Raw genomic sequence first — 20,322 nt, 5'->3', positions numbered from 1 at the left:
CTTCTTGGTGTTTGAAGGCTCTCGATTAGTTGGAGGATTTTGATTGAGTTCTTTGAGGAATGGGAAGCTTAAAGCTCAGGGATTCAGTTCAGGAACTCACTTAAGTGTAGAGGTAAGCTTTCAAATTGAATTAAGCTGTTGAATTCTGCTGGTTTTTTTGAGAACTCAAGCTTGCTTGAGGTTTGGTTTGGTTAGCTATGTTTGAATTTAAATTATGGTGCAGGTAAGGATTAGGGAGCTGTTATTAGGTGGATGTGATTCCTAGGATGTGTAGATGAAGAATCCAAGGCTAGGAATGCCGCGAACCGTGTGTGTGTGAAGGCCTGGGGAGGCCTCTGTTCTTGAGGCGCGCCTCAGATCTAGGAAGGGTATGCCGCGACTTGTGTCTCCTAGCAGGGAGGCCTTTTGCCTCTGTCCTAGGGCATACCGTGGCCCTTAAGGGGCTGGGCCACGACCCTAATTCAAAGTGTTGGCTGTTTGTAGGTTCTTGGCTCGGGAACCCAAAATTTAGGGCTCGGGAAGGATCTTACCACCCGGATTGGTAGAATCCAAGGTCCTGGAGACTAGAATTTTAACCCAAAGTAATCTAATGGATTAGAGCTCTATGGATAGCTTTTTTCAATGCGTTGTGACTAGGTTTTCAGCGAGGCTTGGATTAGAGGACTGTGCCCGGGAATGTGGTGCTCAGGAAGCTTGGGACACAGGTAAGAAAGTTGTTGTACACGTAGAGTAGGGCGTGGCATTCTAGTTTGTATTGCAGGGCTCGACCCTATGTGATTAATTGCAGGGCATAGCCCTATTGTTTATGTTTTTTTTAATTTTTTAAGTATTTGTTGATTATATGCTACGTATTGCATATTTGTGAATGAACGGTGAAGACCAGGAATGGCGAAGGCCGAGAACGGCAAAGGGCCGAGAAGAGCGTTAAGCACGTGGAGTGCAAGGCCGAGTATGGTAAGGGGCTAGGAGTGGCGTTGAGCATGCATAGTGCAAGCCGTTAGGGTGAGACCTTTCTCGGATGCTTGAGTTGTCCTCACGGTGTAGACCGCGAACCCATGGCCTGGTAAAGCGCCCGGGGCGGCATGGCCTGCTTTGTTATATGTTGATTAATAGATATGCATATGTTGATTGTTTGTGTTGAGTTTTCTTGCTGGGCTTCGGCTCACGGGTGCTCTATGATGCAGGTAAGGGCAAGGAAAATGTCGACCAACCATGAGTACGGAGAGCGTGAAGCGACAGGTACATGTTCGGCCTGGTTGGCTGCCACAGCCAGTGGTGTTTTTGGGAAATGTGATGTATTAACCTGAATTTTGTCGCCTAGACGACCTTAGTTGTATTTTGAGTTGTAAATATTTTCTAAACAGTGTTTTGGGATTCCAACTGTAAATTTTGACATTTTCAATGAGAAAATGGGTTTCTATCTCAGCTTAGCTATGCTTTTAAAATAAAACCTCGATTAGCGAGTGATTAGCACATTTTAAACTCACTTAGTAATGACTCTAAGGAAGTAGGGTGTTACAACTTCTACTTCGGTTTTTACATAATAACCGAAGTAGAAAGCCTATATTTGACTTCGGTTTTTATATACTTTTTATTTCGCCCCGAACTACTGCGATTGCGAATTTAAGCGAAAACCGAAGGGAATCCAGCATAAAAATTGAAGTAAAATCCATTTGTTCTTGTAGTGTAGACAAATAATATAAACCTATGAGGGTTTTATCGAGGTCCATCGAGGACCATCGAGTCTCATCGAGGCATATCGAGGTAGAAAAATAATATAAACCTATGAGGGTTTTATCGAGGTCCATCGAGTCTCATCGAGGCAGACAAAAAACAAAAAAAACCAAGAAAGGAACGATTCGACAATGATAAATTACAATAAAACATGAAGGCATACATAGATTTGTTCGAAATAGCAAAATCAATGTTGATAAACAAGTTTTCTCACTACATATAAAAAATATATACTTACCCATAAGATTTTTATCCGAAATCCAAAATGAAGTTATTGCATTGTAAGGATTCACAACTTGCCCCTAAAATCCAAGCCTGAAAATTTGTATAGGTTAAACTGCCTTGTTTTTTTTTTGTATACGAGAGCTTGAGAGATAGAGAGGGAAAACGTGAGAGATAGAAAAGGAGAAGACAATTAAAAAAGAGGGAAATTTATAATATGAGCATTTTGGAAATCCAAATAATACTAGAATAAAAATGTGATATTTTTTTAGCTTGATATCATTTTGTTATGCGATCACATTTAATGCATCAAAATCAAATAATTAATAAGTTAAAAAATTTTAACTTGTAAATTGTGTCCAAACGCCAGGAAAGTGCATGACAAAAAAAATCAGTTCTTAGATAGTATTGTCGTCAAAATGTTTACATTCGTACATTTAAGTGTTGCAAAAATAACTAATTTTAATGTTTTCTTTATATGAAATTTCCACAAATACATTTTAATTGATGGAAAGTGATGTATTTAATTTCCACAACCAACCAATGAATGATATATATTTTGTTTTTATTAATATTAGTATTATTATTACTTTATTGAAATTAATTTATTTTCAGTTGACTAGTAGACAAAACCAAACATGTGCTTGATTAGTAGATTATTCTACACCAAACATGTCAGTTGGATCACTATATATTATAGATTGAAGAAAGAAAACATGTATGTTTTTTTTTCTACACTCTATTCTACATATTTTGACTTTTGAATTCATGCATGTAATTAAAATCATTTTTTTTTCTTTTCTGTTAAGATCAAATATACCAAAATAATAAATATCAAATATACCAAAAAAATGTTTTTTTTCTTTTACATACAGCTTCTTCCAAAGTTCTTTTTCTCTTCTTCTTTTATGATCTACTTCTAGAAGACATTAAATTTAAGAAGTTGTCTACAAATTTACATTATTTGTCTAAAAATATATATGAATTATCAAATAAAGAATTTGAACATACGAAGAAGACATCAAACTAAAATACTAAATAACTAGTTATGGTTCAAAAATAAGTAAAATATACTTTGTTTATAGAATCTTTTAAAAGTTACGAGAAAAGTCTCTTTTGCATATTTGACTTAGTTGATTTTCTAACGTTAATATTACACTAATAATTAATAATGAAAGTATAAAATTAACGTCTTCAAATTAATAGCTATTTTTAGAAAAAAAGAAAAAAAATGAAAACACACACTAGATTATGTTTGGTTCATGGTATACTGAATGGTATTAGAATAATGGATTTAAGAAAAAAAATGCCACTCCTGTATGTTTGGTTCAATATTACAAATGGATGGAAAATTCATTGACAAGTTTTAAGGAATTGATATTCTTTCTAATTTGGGTGGAATAACATCACCATTCCAATGTCAATTCAAAAAAATAGTGTTAATTTTTGTCAAATATATGTAATTTAACTTTGCAATTAAAAAATTTTCTATAAATTTTTTTGAACTTTACAATTAAAAATTATATAAACAGTATAATAATCAATTTTAAAAAGATTGAATTGGGTAGCAAGTGATGTCAAACATAAAAGAAAAAGTCATAATAAATTAGTAAACAAAATTCTATCTATTTTCTAATAATAGCGACAAATCAGTAATAATTAGCAAAAGTTTTGTGGTAAATATAATAAAGATAATGGTGGTTTTGTATTCTCCTCTAGTGGAGGAGACTATCTTTTCAGGAGTGTCAACATCATAACCTAATAAAAAATCTTCCAAAAAATAAAAAATAAAAAAACTTGACAAAAAAATTCCAGACCATAATTAAAAAACGAAAGAAGATAAATAGAGAGTAATTTTATTCATAAGCAGGGACATGTATTATAAATAGAGAGTAGTGGGTAGCCAAGGAATGCAACATTCCTAAATTTCCCATCTCGATCATTGCTATACACTTATATTGATTATATTTGAGAAAATGAGGAGAATGATTGTTGAAGTGGGTTGGCTTATGCTCTTGCTTGCCACCGCTGCAAATGTGGTGATGAGTTCACAGACCAATCAACCTCTCTGCATACCCAAAGAGAGACAAGCTCTCCTCACCTTTAAGCAAACTCTCAATGATACTTACGATGATCTCTCCTCCTGGACCAACAGAAGCGCCGACCAAAACTGCTGCAATTGGCACAGAATCACTTGTGACAACACCAATCATGTTATTTCCATTGATATTAATGGGATTGACACAATTGGTGGTGACATTGATTCTTCCTTGGCTGAACTGCAACATTTGAAAAACTTGGACCTCTATCAGATGAACATTCGTCGGATTCCCAAGTTTATTAGCTCTTTGAAAGAGCTTACAAATCTCGATCTTGAATTTAATGAGATTAACTCGGTTCCTGATTTTATTGGCTCTTTGAAAGAGCTTACATATCTCAGTCTTGCAGGAAATCCTATCACTGGAATTATTCCTCCACAACTTGGAAATCTCACCAAATTGCAAAGTCTTGATCTTTCAAGCATTTCTCAGATGAGTAATTATGAATGGATCTCTCATCTCACTTCTTTAAAGACCTTATCACTGTCTGAAGTGAATTTCACTGCAGCAGAGTTTCAATCATTCAAAGGGGCACCTTTCTTGTCAAGCTTATCCATATCAAATTGTCTGCTTCCCAAGGTAGATATTTCATTTCTTTCCCATACAAATAATTCCTTTCATTTTCTCCAATCTCTTGAGCTATCTGACAATTATATACATCCTTTAGCAATTACATGGTTGTTAAATTCTAGTGTTCACCTTACAGATCTTTGGCTCATAAATAACATCATAGATGGTTCCTTTCCAAATTCCTTTGAACAAACAAAATCACTTCAATTTGTAGATTTGTCTTCTAACAATCTTGGTGGAACATTACACGATCTTTTAAAAATTCTATCAGGTTCCACCAAGAATTCATTAGAAAATTTATACTTGAGTTCTAACCAACTTGGAGGGTTGATTCTTGATGACTTTGAAAATATTTTTCTGTCTTTGAAAGAGTTATATCTTGATAATAATCAGTTGGAAGGTCCTTTTCTTAGTGGTTTAAAAAGATTTCCTAGTCTTGAAATTTTGGTTTTGGACAATAACAAGCTGACAGGACTATTGCCTGATCTTTCCTCAATGCCAAATTTGACAAGATTCAGTGCATTCAACAATAGGTTCAATGGTATTTCAAGTGAAAGTATTGGGAAGCTTGATTATCTTGGTACTTTAGATATTTCGTCAAACTCTCTTATTGGCATTATCTCTGAAGTGAACCTACAGTATCCCAAATTGGAAACACTAGATTTATCGTATAACCAAGATGTGAGATTGAAATTCAACTCCAGTTGGGTCCCCTTATTTCAACTCACTTCCATAACATTAAGCTCTTGCATGTCAGGTCCAGAATTCCCTAGTTGGCTCCAAACCCAAACAAATATCGAGCATCTAGACATTTCCAATAATTCTATTTCTGGTCCTATTCCTTCTTGGTTCACAAATATAACCTCCAACTTGGGATACTTAAATATGTCCCTAAATAATCTTAGCAGCAGCTTGCCTAATTTTCCACTATCATCATATAAGAGAGACACAGTAGTTGACTTAAGTTTCAACCAATTCCAAGTTTCTATCCCACCGTCTCTTTCCATCAATGCAACACGTTTGCTTCTCTCCAACAATGCATTTTCCGAGTTTAGGTCTTTTCTATGTGAAGCCAAAGAGGAGAGCAAGAAAGCAAAATTGATTGACCTTTCCCATAATTATTTATCTGGAAACCTGCCTGATTGTTGGGAGAGTTTTCAAGACTTGCTTATTTTAAATTTAGGATATAATATGTTGTCTGGCCATATCCCAAGCTCAATTAATATGAAAAATGTTGCTACTCTGCAATTGAGGCATAATAACTTTTCTGGAACTTTGCCTTCCTCATTGGAAGACAACACTTCACTTCAAGTTCTAGATTTGACGAATAATACTTTGGAAGGGACAATACCACCATGGATTGGAGAAAAACACACTTTGGTTTTTCTTAGTTTGAGATCAAATAAATTTTATGGAAATATACCATTGAATCTTTGTCGTCTTACTCAAATCCAAATATTAGATTTATCTTTGAATGATTTATCAGGAGCCATCCCTTCTTGCATCCAAAATTTCACAGCAATGATTCAAATAATGGATGATCAAGAAGCCACCATCTCCACATTGATTAAGATACCTTCTATTACTAGGCGTTATGAAAGAATTGTTAAATATTATGAAAATATTGCCTCAATCACTTGGAAAGGAAAAGAACACGAATATGAAGAGATTTTGGGATTACTAAGAATTATTGACTTATCAAGTAACAAATTGAATGGAGAGATTCCTATTGAAGTGACTGATCTCTCTCAAATGGTTCAACTGAATCTATCAAGGAATAATTTGAGTGGAAGAATTCCTAAAAATATTGGGAACATGATGAGGCTAGAAGTCCTTGATTTGTCCCACAACAAATTATATGGTCCAATTCCCACAGGCTTGGCTAAAGTATCTTCTTTGAGTTACTTGGATCTGTCAGATAATCAATTGTCAGGAAGAATCCCTACTGGTACTCAATTACAAACCTTTACTACTTCTATATATTCCATGAATTCTGGACTCTGCGGACCTCCTCTATCAAGTTCATGCCCGGGAGATGAGACATTCCATGATCATTCGCATTCAACTTATTATGGCAATGAAGGTGATGATGAAAATGGTGGAGAATGGTTTGACCTACTGTGGTTTTACAAAGGAACTGGAGCTGGATTTGTTATCGGATTTTTTGGCATTTGTGGAAATTTGATGATCAATACTTCTTGGAGACTTTCTTATTTTAAGGTGATGCATAACATAGGAGACTGGCTTTATGTGATGATCATCATTAAATGGGCTTTGTTGCGGAGAAAACTATCCTTGCACTAATTAGTAAGTAATTTTCTTATTTGCAACTTTCTATTATATAATTTTTTTTCCTAAAGTTCAATTAAATTGCAAGTTTATTTTTTATATAATGCATGTAAGGGAAAATATCAGCTTTGCTAATGACACTTGTACAAGACTAGGCTATAAGATGAAAAGTTCTTAAACCCAATTTATTTAATATATATATATATATATATTTATATATTATTTGGATAGTATTACAACTCTGATGTGGTAGTGTCTCACTAAGGTTTGCTCTTGGCTTTTGCTGTAAGGGACAGTAACCAGAACACAAGTTTGATGAAATGGAAGCTTGGAGCTGGGATTGATAATGTTGTATTTCAATGCCATTCAGTTGTGGTGGTGGCCAATATCGTCGTCATTTCTACAACTTATCAATTTCTCCATGTTATATTTGAAGTTCCAGCTTTGGTTTTGTTTTATTAGTTTCTGTTGAATGTTGTTATTGCTTGTTTTGTTGGGTCTTTAGTATGTGTTTTTGTTGTGTTTTCGTTGGGCCCTGTTTTTGTTGGAAAACCTATTGCAATAAATACAAACTTTTTTCTCTTTGTATGTCAAAAATGAGATTATTTATCAAACACCACAACTAGCAATATCAATATATAAACTAAATATCAAAACCTCCTCAGTATCAAAACCGATACATTTTTGGACACTCTTCCTAGTCTCCTCCACTATATTTTAGCTTTACCGATTTTCAAGGAGGATAGATGCGACCTCCGCTACCTAATGTTAGGTATGGGGAGGTTGGAGGTTCGTCGTCGCAGCAACCATATGTGAGATATGGTGAGTTAGGGGGGGAGGGGGGGGGGGGGGTCGCAGCCACAGCCTCGAGATCAGTTTGGGGATCTCACGCTCGGATGATCATCACAGCCACCTTATATTCCTTCACCGCCACAGCCACAACCACACCAAAATGTTGAAGATGAGGACAATTTTAATATTAATCTTAATGATTTTATTTAGTTATTAGTTTATGTATTTGGATTGAATTAATACTGTATTTATTTTTAATGACAATATCGATATTAGCTAGGTTGATAAATATTAAAACTATTCACATTAATTTTAATGTTAGTTATGTTTAAATTAATTAAATGCTTATTTTGTTAAATTTTGTTATGAATTATTTTTAAAAATAATTAAATTTAATAAATATTAATTTATTAATTTATTTCAAATACATTTTAAAATATATTATAAAAACAATATTAGCGGTGGATCCCGTAGCTAATAATTATGCATCTGACAAAAATATTAGCGGCGGGCTCCGCCGCTAATAAGCATTAATAGCGACAAATAATTAGCGGCGGGTCATTAGCGGCGAGTCACCGCCGCTAACACTTATTAGCGGCGGAGGACCCCACCGCTAATGAGGTCAATTCTTGTAGTGTATATAGAAAAATTCTCTTATAGGGGCTTCACTTTAAGCTCTACCGGTAGGACTTTCAGTGTTCTCGACCTGTGAACAGTTTTCGACACGATTTTTTTTATGACCGTGTATATTGTAGTTATTTAGAGTATCTGCAAATTTTCAGAAAAATTCCGAATAATTTAGCGTACCAAAAACTAAGTTCAAACATATTGTTGTACGCATGACTAATTTTTTTGAGCCTCTGTTTGTGAGACACCATATTAAACTATTGTTTCTCGTTTTTAGTTTCTGAATATATTCAAATTTCTGATTTTGTTACCAAGAACTCAATCACAATCAACATTTTAATTAAAATAAAAAAAGAACAGAAGAAAGTTGATGCAATGGAACATAGTCGCAATCTGCTATGTCAAATGATCTATAATGTAGTATATCTGATTGCTCACAGAATGCCAAATTCGGTTTTAATTTTCTTAATTTTTATAGTTGTTTTCTTTTTAGATTTATTTATATATTTGATTTTTTTTTAGATTTTAAATGTTTTGAAAATAATTAATTTTAACTCGTAAATTGTATTGTCGTATATTTAAGTGTTTAAAAAATAACTAATTTTAATGTTTTCTTAATTTATATGAATTTCCACAAATACATTTTAATTGATGGAAAGTGATGTATTTAATTTCCACAACCAACCAATGAATGCTATATATTTTGTTTTTATTAATATTAGTATTATTATTACTTTATTGAAATTAAAAAAATTTCAGTTGACTAGTAGACAAAACCAAACATGTGTTTGACTAGTAGATTATTCTACACCAAACATGTCAGTTGGATCACACTATATACTATAGATTGAAGAAAGAAAACTTGTATGTTTTTTTTTTCTACACTTTATTCTACACCTTTTAACTTTTGAATTCATGCATGTAATTAAAATCATTTTTTTTTCTTTGCTATTAAGATCAACTATGCCAAAAAAAATATGTTTTATTTTTATTTTTTTATATACAGCTTTTTCCAAAATTCTTTTTCTCTTCTTCTTTTATGATCTACAGCTAGAAGACATTAAAATTAAGAAATCGTCTACAAATTTACATTTTTTTTGATGTGGAGCTGCAAAAGTAAATTAAAGTAACCAAACAACACGTTAATTAAAGTAGTAGACATTTTCTATTTTCTACAAGACTCAATGGGTTGACTAAAAAAGCTGTCATGTACTAATTCATTCTCGTATTCTCATTACTTTATTTTTTTCTTGGTTATATATTTTTGTCATCCTATACTTATACTTGGTAGAATGAACGTAATCGGACCATTTTAATATAAGTATCTTCCCAAATCACAAGTAGCTCTTTTGATTCTTTTTGGACCATGTTTTGGATTTTAGATTTTGGTTTGGATACATACTCATTAGAAATTTATTAGGTGTATAGTAAGAAACATATGGTTTTATCTCAAAATTAATTAATGATTAGTGGAATAACTCGTATTTTTATGTATTTTTATGTATTGTTGAATGTACTCATACATTTTTTTATGTAGGATATTTTCTCTAACAAATTCACATTTGAAATAATTGTATAATATGAGCTTTGTTTTTGGGTTTATTGTGTCATGTCACATCTAAAATTGGCACAGTCCACACTATTAATTAATTGTGTATAGTATTTGGTGTAGAACCATATTTTTCTTTTGTCTCATGTTGTGTTAAAACACATGACACACATTTAAAGCTTTACCAGTGTAAAATTACGAAATTGAGGTATATAGGACAAATGTGAGGGCATGATTATCGTCACTTTTCTTTGTGTTCCCATTATGATGTAGTTGCCATAGGCCAACTTCGATTTCATAAACAAGACATGTTTTTATATAACTATAAGAAAATGAATATTTTTTCTACGAAATTAACCAACCAACACGTTATGAAAAGATAGAGAGTTGAACAAAAAAAATGTTGGACATGAAGTAGATAATAAGTTTCCTTTTCCACACTTGATTCTATACGCTAAAGGGATGGACCCATCGTATTACATTTTACTTCCATGGCTGGTAATATTCTTTTACATTTTATTTTAAGATTACGTACCACAAATCTAACATATTGAAAATTCATAAACAATAAATAACAAACAATAGTACAATCAATCATATTTATATTAAAAGATATATATTATCACATACTAAATTCAATGTTTTTTTAAATATCTCTTCTATATAATATAAGTGTGTAGATAGCGGAAATTCTTGATTTTAACAATTTTTTTATTTTTTTTATTAATTTTAACAGCATATTCTTATATTTAACAGACTATTCTTATTTAACAATATATTGTAAATATTAATTAAACTTAAATAACAGTTGTGTATGTATGCAGCACAACAAGAAAGAGAGATTCTTACATATATGTAATCACATAGATATTCACTTACATATATATATATATATATATTTTGACAAAACAAATCAAATCAAATGACACTGTAGATTATGGATAGTAATAATATAATGGAAACGTGATAAACATTGAGATAGATGGAACCTCATAATTATTATCACACACGTCATTGTCATATAAAGAAAACATTAAAGTTGCTTAGAAAAATGAAAAAAAAATGAAAACACACATTAAACTATGTTTGGTTCATGGTATAATGAATGATATTAGAATAATGGATTAAAAAAAATGTTATTCCTATATGTTTGGTTCAAAATTACAAATGGAAATAACCTTTCCAATGGAAAATTCATTGACTAGTTTTAAGGAATTGATATTCTTTTCTAATTTGGGGGAATAACATCACCATTCAATGCCAATTAAAAAACGTGTTAATTTTTGTCAAATATATGTAATTTAAAGTATTTTTGTTAACCAACCAACATGTTATGACTAATTTTTTTATCTACGAAATTTTCTATAAATATTTTTTAACATAATTAAGTTGATTTAGAAAATTATATAAACAGTATAATAATAATTTTTTTAAAAAATGAAATGATTAGCTAGTGAGAGAGTGACCCCAAACATAAAAGAAAAAGTCTTTATAAATTAGTAAACAAAATTCTAGCTATTTTCTAATAATAGCTATAGATGAGTAATAATTAGCAAAAATTTTGTGGTCACTATTTTCTCTTCTATTGGAGACTATCTTTTCCAGAGTGTCAACATCATAACCTAATAAAAAGTTTTCCAAAAAATACAAAATAAAAAAAAATTGAAGAAAAAATTCCAGAACATAATTAAAAATCAAAGGCCATAAAAATAAAATATATATCTTAAATTTTTAATTAATAAAATAAGAGCTCTTGTCAATGTGACATATATCAGACAAGACATTAAAATTTAACAGTGATGGAAAGTTACATATATCATACCAAAGAACATGTCTTTTTTTTCTTCTAATTTAGAGTTAATGGCTTGACCTTGACTTGAAGTTTTTATTTGGATTAAATATGAAGATAATTGAATCTCAGAGTTAATTATTGTAACAAAAGAGAAATTTTTTATTTATTAAGGACTATTATTACAATATAATAAGGGTTTGTAATCATAATATATAATATTATATTTTAACATAATTATAGTATTTTCAGTCTTATATAATGAATTGAGGAGCTTGAAATATTTATTATTTATTAATTAATTGTGTCTAACACGATAATTAACTGTGATATTTTGATATTCTATTATAAATAGAGAGTAGTGGGTAGCCAAGGAATGCAAACATTCCAAAATTTCTCATCTCGATCATTGATATACACTCTCTAATATGTTATTGATTATATTTGAGAAAATGAAGAGAATGATTGTTAAAGTGGGTTGGCTTATGCTCCTCCTTGCCACCGCTGCAAATGTGGTGATGAGTTCACAGACCAATCAACCTCTCTGCATACCCAAAGAGAGGCAAGCTCTCCTCACCTTTAAGCAAACTCTAAATGATACTTACGGTGAACTCTCCTTCTTGGAAGATATTAAATTAAATGACCAAATTGGAGTCGATTATACTCTTACCCTATGACTAAGCTTTTGGATGAAGTTGGGCAAGATGAATGGCTGCTCTCTAGAAGACTGTTACATCTCTCCAGAATTTCAGGAAAATGAACCACCTTTTGGATCTCACCTTGGCCAATTCCAGAGCCTTTCGTGGCCTAAGAATTAGGAACATTGTTTTGTTTTTTGGTTTTTTCCCCTCAAATCATGTAAAGCAAACCTTCAAATAATTTATACAAGCAATAAACATGGGCTTTAAAAGCTATTTTGATTGCAATAAACATGGTACTGCTGCTGTGGCGGTGTATGAAGGTCAAGATTGGCAGTGTTACTCTGAGAAGACGAACCACTTTCGGATTGTGGTGGCAAATACCTCTGCAGAAAACTGTCAAACCGTGGGTCATACAGATTACTAGGTTGCTCAGGTACCACCTTCTGAATCGTCTCACACATTGCCTTCATCATCAGAGCTATAGTAGTCATATCTTCATTAGGCGTAGCAGCAGTATTTGCTTAGGACTGACTTTGATATGTAGAGCTAGAGGTTGTCTTTCTTGCCTTCCCTTTCACCCTATAACCCACTCCTCTTTGGTAGTCAGATCTCTCCGGGAGTACTTTACTTAGTATCTCGTATTGATCGACCGGGGACGAATCAACGCCAGATACATTAAGAGATGCCTCACTCTGTTGTTGACTCTGCCTCTCAAGCTGTGACCTCTGAACCTCTGCTGCCATTTTTTCCTGTATAAAGATAACATTATAAACAAAAATCAGAAACATTAGAAATATTAGAAACAAGAAAACAATACTATTCACTTACATAATCTTGTTGAGCTGCCTCATTGACAAAATATTTTGTCGATTTTTTCATATGAGCATCCCTCCAAGTATCAACAACATGCGCATCTGGGTTCTCCTATACAAATGTAAACAAAATGTTTTAGAATGTGTTATTTTATAAAATTAAATCAACATCTTCACTTACATATTGGTGACGCTTAGCTACCAACGAATTTGTGCCTTGTGTTGTTACATACTTTCGCTAAAAAACAATATTCTGCCAAGCCTCCTTAGTGCAATGGTCAGGTGGCTTAGAGAGGATATTCTCCAAATCTTCTGGTCCAACATAATGACTTTTGAAGTGTTTATGTCTATTGTTCTTTCTCTCGCGATATCTTTCGCCCATCTCCTTATTGACAGTTGCCAGAACTGACTCACGTTTTGGATGACCGTCTATATTATAGTAATACTGCATTAAGAAAAAAAATTAGATGACTTTGTAAATAATGGAAATAAATAATGAAAAGTACAAGATTTGTAATTTTTTTACCCTCATACGATCAAGCACTTGATCCTTAAACTGTTGAGGTACATCAGCAAAATCCAAGTAATGTCCCGGACACAAAATGGTAACTAGAGTGCCCAACATGCGAATAAAAGCTTGATCCTCCTGCCCAACCACTTTGTTCGTCACAGGATCAAGCTCTAGATCCAATGGTTTCTCGGCTTTTTTCCTTCGGTCTTCAAGAACATTATTACTAGCAAGGCCACGACCTTTTCTTCTCGTTGGCGGGGCTTTAAAATTTATTAACAATAACCAGTATTAGTATTGATGTTATATTTCTCTAACAATATAATTTCTAAAAATAATTTTGATATGCAATATTTAACCTGACTCGCAAGATGATGGTACCCTAGAAGGATCTGGCGGGTCTTGACCCCCACCATCTCCGCCATGATAAGTTGCTATATCAGCTGACATTATACTTCAGTTTAAAATTTATTAGTTAGTAATTAGCATTAACATAGAAGTATATCACATTCAATTCATAATAATAATTACAAAAAAAAAACTTTATTATATTTAAATATATAGTTCTGTTACATAAATAAAAAAACTAAACAGAGTAATCACTATCATTTCCATCAGTAATCAGAGACACATTTTCATCTTCACAAAGCTCAACTAACAATTCATCATCTGCATATGCGACTTCCTCATGTTCTGACATATCAGCTTCGTCGTCACCCTCTTCATCAGCTCCAACATATGCAGGAAGTTGATCAGATTGCATAATCAACTCTCCGAGGTCCAGAGTCAACACACAATTTGATGAACTTGTTTCATGTACAACATCAATAACATCATTAACCTCATCATAATTGTCCTTAATGTCCCAAATCTGTTGATTATTCACATCTTCTACAACTTTCCAATCACGACCTCTAAGTAGATCATCGAGATAGAAAACTTGCTTAGCTTGAGTAGCAAGTATGTACGGCCAAGGGATTGCAATCATAGTCTCATAGAGATCATAGCTGACCTGGAATAGAACAAAAATGGATCACTGATAACGGAAGTTCTGGCTTCTTAAACCAGAAAAGATCATCCCTTGGCCTCATCCTTTCTCCATGAACTCTTAAACCAACATTCTCTAGTGTCAGGGTCGCAATAATATGTTGTAGCTTTGTGCCAATCAAAAGAACTAGTTGCATCTGACAATATTCAACGGCTCGTTTTAAAGGTTATCATTGTTGCAAAATATTCAAATGCCTGGTGCTAGCACCTTATTGAAAGACTTACTGAAATTGGAATGATTGCAATCCAGAAATAGAGGTTAGAATCTGTTATAACGTACACAAGAAGGGAAAAAAAAACTTTCAGTCTCAGAATAATTTAATCAGAATAATGCTTAAATCACATTAATATATCTAATTCAAAGTAAAAATTACAACCTAAATAAAGAGCATTACATAACATATATGTGTATATATATAATCCACACTGTATCAATATCTATATTATATGTATATACACACAAATACAACTGAGATGATGATTGATACCTCCTACGGGCTTGCGAATCCCAAGAGAGCGAGAGAGAGAAAATCATTGGAATTCGATGTCGTATTAAGCTTTTGATGAAGAACCCATAAAATCAGTCACCGCTGCCAATGTTCGACTCTGCTCTTCGCCTTCTACTACTTTGGCAACATTAGTAGCGTCGTATCAGATTCAGTTCTGCAGTCCTCTGGTCCTCCTCAGAAGCCGATCGAATACACTTGGTCCTCCACCAAAACCCTAAGCACAATCGGAGCAATTAAAGAAGTGGAGATCTCAAAATTCTTACGTGGTGCAGGCAGAGAAAAGCTTCGCTGGTGTTGTTGACGGCGCCGGAGAATGGACAAAGAATTGGAGGAGAAACTGTCGTGAAGTGAGACGGAGACCATCTGTGAGAGAGAAGGCGGGGTGGAGAGAGACTACGGCGGAGTGAGAATAAGAGATCAAAAGAAAAAAAAACATGTGATAGGCCCAATGCTCAATATCATACTTAGAAACCAATATATGAGATCTTACTGGCCCAATAAACAATAGGAATATCCTAAACAATAACACTTTTTGAAAAATGTCATTTTTCAGTGGAATACAAAGTCAAAATTGTTGTAGTGTTAAAACGAAGGAAAGATTGACTTAAGACATTATATTATGAATTTTGAACACTTGTGTATAAGATTTTTTGGTTTTGTTTGGCTTTCTTATAGATATAAAACTTAAAAAATTGTAGAAAAAACACTGCATTAACCATAACCATGCCAATACTATTACAAAACGAAGTGCAGGAATAATTAAGACATCCAAGAACCTTTTTTGTAAACTAGGTTTACCACGCGCACCCCAACACCTGACCCAGAGACAATTCAAGTGCACAGATAGGAGAACGAATTCAAGGCCTTTGGCCCCTAAATAGAGCTGCCCTTACCAGCACCTAAGAATATGTAGTGATGGACTAAATCCCATAGATATAAATAGTTGGTAGGATGTAAAAAATAAAAAAAATAAAGGTAACAAGGTTTATAGGGTAATGTTCTAGCAAAATACTGTGACCCTAATGTTTTACCGTTCACATACAAATATGAACAAGCATCAAGCTGGTGGGAGTGTGACTTTTAAAGATGAATTGTTCAGCCTTCTGTGGGAACTAATAATGTGTTTCCCAACCTTCCTCAGGACTTGTAAAAAACCAGCAACCAAAAAGTAGTGGAAACGTGACATGGATGTAAGGTGATATGGAAATAAGTTCTACAATCACTGCAACAATTTTATTATTTAATTACATTAGATGATAACACATTTTAAAAAATGTTACCGAATTATATTAAAAAATAAACATTTTATTAATTATTTAGTACTATTGTTTGATATTAAAAAAAAAAGATTGAAAAAATACACAGTACCACTGTTTCACTCTCTCTCTCCCTTTTCTCCTCATCTTCGATTCTCTCTTCCATTTCTCCAATCACTCTCATGGATTTCTAGCAATCATTCTTGTGATACTCAAGCTCTCATCAACATCAACATTAATAGGTATATCTCTCTCCCATTTCTCGACAACTCCTCTCTCCCTTTTCTCCCATTTCTCACTTTGATTTCTGGCACTCACCTTCTCGATTTCAAGCTCTCATCGGCATGGTTATGGTTATGTACTTCGGCATCTCCATTTATCCATCTTCATTCATTTTTACCCTCACTCTAGGTATATCTTTCTTTCAATTTCTCTTTTTGTGTTTACATCACTAAATCAGTGATTCATCAATAATTTTCTCTTTGTTAGTTTTATTTTTGCAACCATGATAATAGTGATCTATGTTTCTCAATCTTTGTTTCTCTATTTCTCTGTTTCTTTCAACGAATGAATGATCTCTATTTTTCTGTTTTCTCTCTCTATATATATTTATATATAGATGTATATATATTTGTTAGGTTAGCCCTAGCCTAGATTAATAATACCTCAAATCATCTCATATGAAGAAAAAAAATGAATCTATTATATCTATAATGTATATGTTTGACACTAAGCTCGATGATTGACTCTATCTCTATAAACTTTGTCTGTCTAATTATACCAAATTAATGTCACCTTTGAAAGTGACTAATTATATATAGATTAACACCTTCCATTCCATTGGAGATTGGAATATGAGAAAAGGTAAAGAAAAAATAAAAAGATTAAAGAACACCAGACCAGTGGCTGAGATGACTGGGAACCTGTTCTTTCTTTTTAATTTTATATATATATATAATTCTGTTTATTATATATTTTTTAAACATTGTTGACACCTCGTAACTAGCAAAAGGTGATAAGAGCATTCTGGGCATATTTTTTATTTAATTATAGACGTGTCCCACAAATTTATGAATCAACACCTCTTATTTTTAATCTCTAACTTAATATCATGGATTTTCAAGGCTTAAAATATTGATTTCCACTGTTCTGTTATTAACTGGTTTGTCTTTTTTCTTTAGCTTGTCTCATTTTTTAGTACTATTTCTATATAAATATACGGTGTGACTTGAAAAATAATTTGGGAATTGAATAATACCCATCATAAGGAACAAGTCAGCTACATGTCGGATTGGATTGGGAAGATTAGGTCACAACCAAAGACCAATTGTCCCCTATTTTCTTTTTTCTAATTTGTTGAAGAGCGTTCTACTTACCATCTGACCTCTCCACCCCTAATCTCCCAAAAGGGAATATAAATACACAAGTCTTCTATGAAATTTTCAGGAACAGGAACCAGAAAGGCTAGAACTATTCTCTAGTCTACAAGGCTCTCACAAAAACCACCATGGCTTCTGTTCTTAGATGTTCAGCAGAGCTAACAATGATGTAGCAAAAAGTGTTTCATGTCTATTGTTATGTTTGTTGTTTGTTGATATATACACATGCATACTGACATGTCAGCACTTCATGTCAGCATACTGAGTTTAATAATTGTCATTAACAGATAATTTTTCACTACTTGCAGTTTGAATCCGAAGACACTTACTCTTTCTTACTTTTTGGTGGCGGTGCCTTGCTTACCCTGTGGCTAGCATCAGCTGTTGTTGGAGCAATTGATTCTATCCCGGTGGTGTGTAGGCTTTTCCTTAGCATCTTTGTTTTTCAATCAAGTCAATAGATTGTTTTTCACTAAGTTGGCATATTGATGATATGCTTAATTCAATGAAATCAATCAGTTCCCCAAATTGTTGGAGATTGTTGGTCTTGGCTATACAGTTTGGTTTGCATCTCGCTATCTGATATTCAAGGTGGATATACTTACTATTAACCCTTCAGTTTTTGACGACTACCATTAGATATCTATAGTCAGACTAATATGAATCGAATGTCCATACTAATTAATACAGATAAACCTCATTTTCATGATCCATGTATCTATATTATTAGTTATAATACTTAGTACATATATATTGAGATATGTTTAATTAATAAAATTAATTCATATATGAGATAGCAACAGGAGATAGATTTGACACTTCAATATTTATTTTATGCTTTGTGCAGATAATTGAGTAGCCTCATGAGAAACTCTTACTTTTGTTTGCATTTTGCAAGAGGTATGTCGTTTACGTTTGTTTTAATATTATGCAATTGTTAGAGGAGTTTGAATATCTTAAATATTCATCCATAGTGAAGTAGGATCTGAGAAATTTGTGTGCTGCGGTGATAACGGAAGGTTGAACATTTGTGTTTTAGTGAAGTAGGATCTGAGAAATTTGTGTGATGCGGTGAGATAAGGAAGAATAACATGGTGATGTTTGATTTAGTTGACATATCTAGTATTACTATTTTATAATTGAATTGTGTTTGTTTGATTTGTTTAATTATTGGTACATTAATTTAGTTTTACAAAAGCAATTAAAAGCATTAAGTGACATCTTTCTTTGAATAGCTTACTTGCTCTGTTTTTAGTGCCTTTGTATGGGGATGATTTTTCACCTGCCTTTGTTTGTATGTGTTGAAGCTTACATAAATGCTTTGGAGTACCACTGGAAGGTCATTGTTCTATTTATATAAATTTATATAAATAGATGCATTAACATATAATGTGTTGATGATAGCAGGATAAATCAATTGAATCTTCTATGATGGATAAAACTTGGGTATCCTTTAGCAGGTAATAGGATAAGAGGCATTTAGTAAATTCTTATGTATATACTTAGGTTTTATTGATAAATATATAAGTGTGATTTCATATGCCATTGTAGAGTTTCAAATGAGTATAAGGAAGGTGCAAAGTATTTTGTAGAGACTATAGAAAAGGAAGCTGGTTATCCAACAAAGTTGATTTGTCCTTGCAAAGATTGTCGAAATTTAAGTCACCAGTATGTTAGTGTTGTTTATGAGCACCTGGTTATCAATGGAATTGATCCAACATATACTGTTTGGTATCATCATGGGGAGGAATCATCTAGAAGTGAAGATATAGCACAAAGGGACAATGATGATGTATACAATTTGTTTAGAGCAACAAATATTGGCGATGATGATTATAATGAACAAGAAGAAAGTGCTCAAGAAGAATGTTTCGCCAAACAATTGGAAGATGCAGAAACTTTATTATACCCGGGGTGCACAAAATACACAAAATTATCGGCTATAGTTGCTTTGTACAAGCTAAAAACAACCAATGGTTGGTCAAATAATAGTTTTGACAAACTTCTAGAACTTCTACATGATATGTTTCCAGTAGGTAATGTGATCCTCAAGTCAATGTATTCTGTTAAAAAATACAGAATATTAACTATTTGTCAGTTATGTTAGAAAACTTAAAAAATTAGGCATACCCTTTAGAAAACCACTCATTAAACTGTTCGTGACTATCAAATAAGGTTGGCATAATGAAATGTAGTAAGGCCCACATTAGTATCTCCATATTATTATTATTTTTATTAAATAAATCCCTCATAAATATTTACAATTTCTTTTGACAACTTTCAAAAATAAAATTTAGTACATAATTCCCCATTAATAAATAATTTAGTTTTTAATTTTTTTCCACTTTTATAATTAATTATTTTCAAATAACTTAGAGTATTTTTGACACTATATACCAATTAAAAAAAAATACTTTACAGCAACTAAATGGAAAATTTATTTTATTTTTCGATAAAAAGTATCTTATTAGAATTAAAACAATTAGTAAATTCACAATA

The 20,322-nt window shown here is 32.5% G+C and overlaps 1 protein-coding gene and 1 long non-coding RNA gene across 4 annotated transcripts; both read left to right on the top strand.

Moving 5' to 3' along the window:
• Positions 1 to 3,580: 3,580 nt before the first annotated feature.
• LOC133781472 (receptor-like protein EIX2) lies at positions 3,581 to 7,502 on the top strand. The gene is made up of 2 exons (XM_062220463.1): positions 3,581 to 6,932; positions 7,211 to 7,502. Exon 1 carries the CDS (start codon positions 3,933 to 3,935, stop codon positions 6,927 to 6,929), a length of 2,997 nt encoding a protein of 998 aa, XP_062076447.1. The 5' UTR covers positions 3,581 to 3,932; the 3' UTR covers positions 6,930 to 6,932; positions 7,211 to 7,502.
• A 9,021-nt stretch (positions 7,503 to 16,523) lies between these two features.
• LOC133781470 (uncharacterized) lies at positions 16,524 to 19,997 on the top strand. Of its 3 annotated transcripts, XR_009870125.1 has the most exons (7): positions 16,524 to 16,686; positions 16,778 to 16,855; positions 18,132 to 18,236; positions 18,343 to 18,414; positions 18,671 to 18,723; positions 19,231 to 19,283; positions 19,375 to 19,997. It is a non-coding gene; the product is annotated as an uncharacterized LOC133781470 (long non-coding RNA). The 3 variants fall into 3 exon arrangements; XR_009870124.1 differs by lacking the exons at positions 19,231 to 19,283; positions 19,375 to 19,997 and having other exon boundaries at positions 16,530 to 16,686; positions 18,671 to 19,224; XR_009870126.1 differs by lacking the exons at positions 16,778 to 16,855; positions 19,231 to 19,283; positions 19,375 to 19,997 and having other exon boundaries at positions 16,530 to 16,686; positions 18,671 to 19,224.
• The last annotated feature ends 325 nt before the right edge of the window (positions 19,998 to 20,322 follow it).

This window comes from Humulus lupulus, chromosome 6 (genome assembly GCF_963169125.1).
Source record: "Humulus lupulus chromosome 6, drHumLupu1.1, whole genome shotgun sequence".
NCBI classification, from domain to species: Eukaryota; Viridiplantae; Streptophyta; class Magnoliopsida; order Rosales; family Cannabaceae; genus Humulus; species Humulus lupulus.
This window is presented reverse-complemented; position numbering and strand designations above follow the sequence as displayed.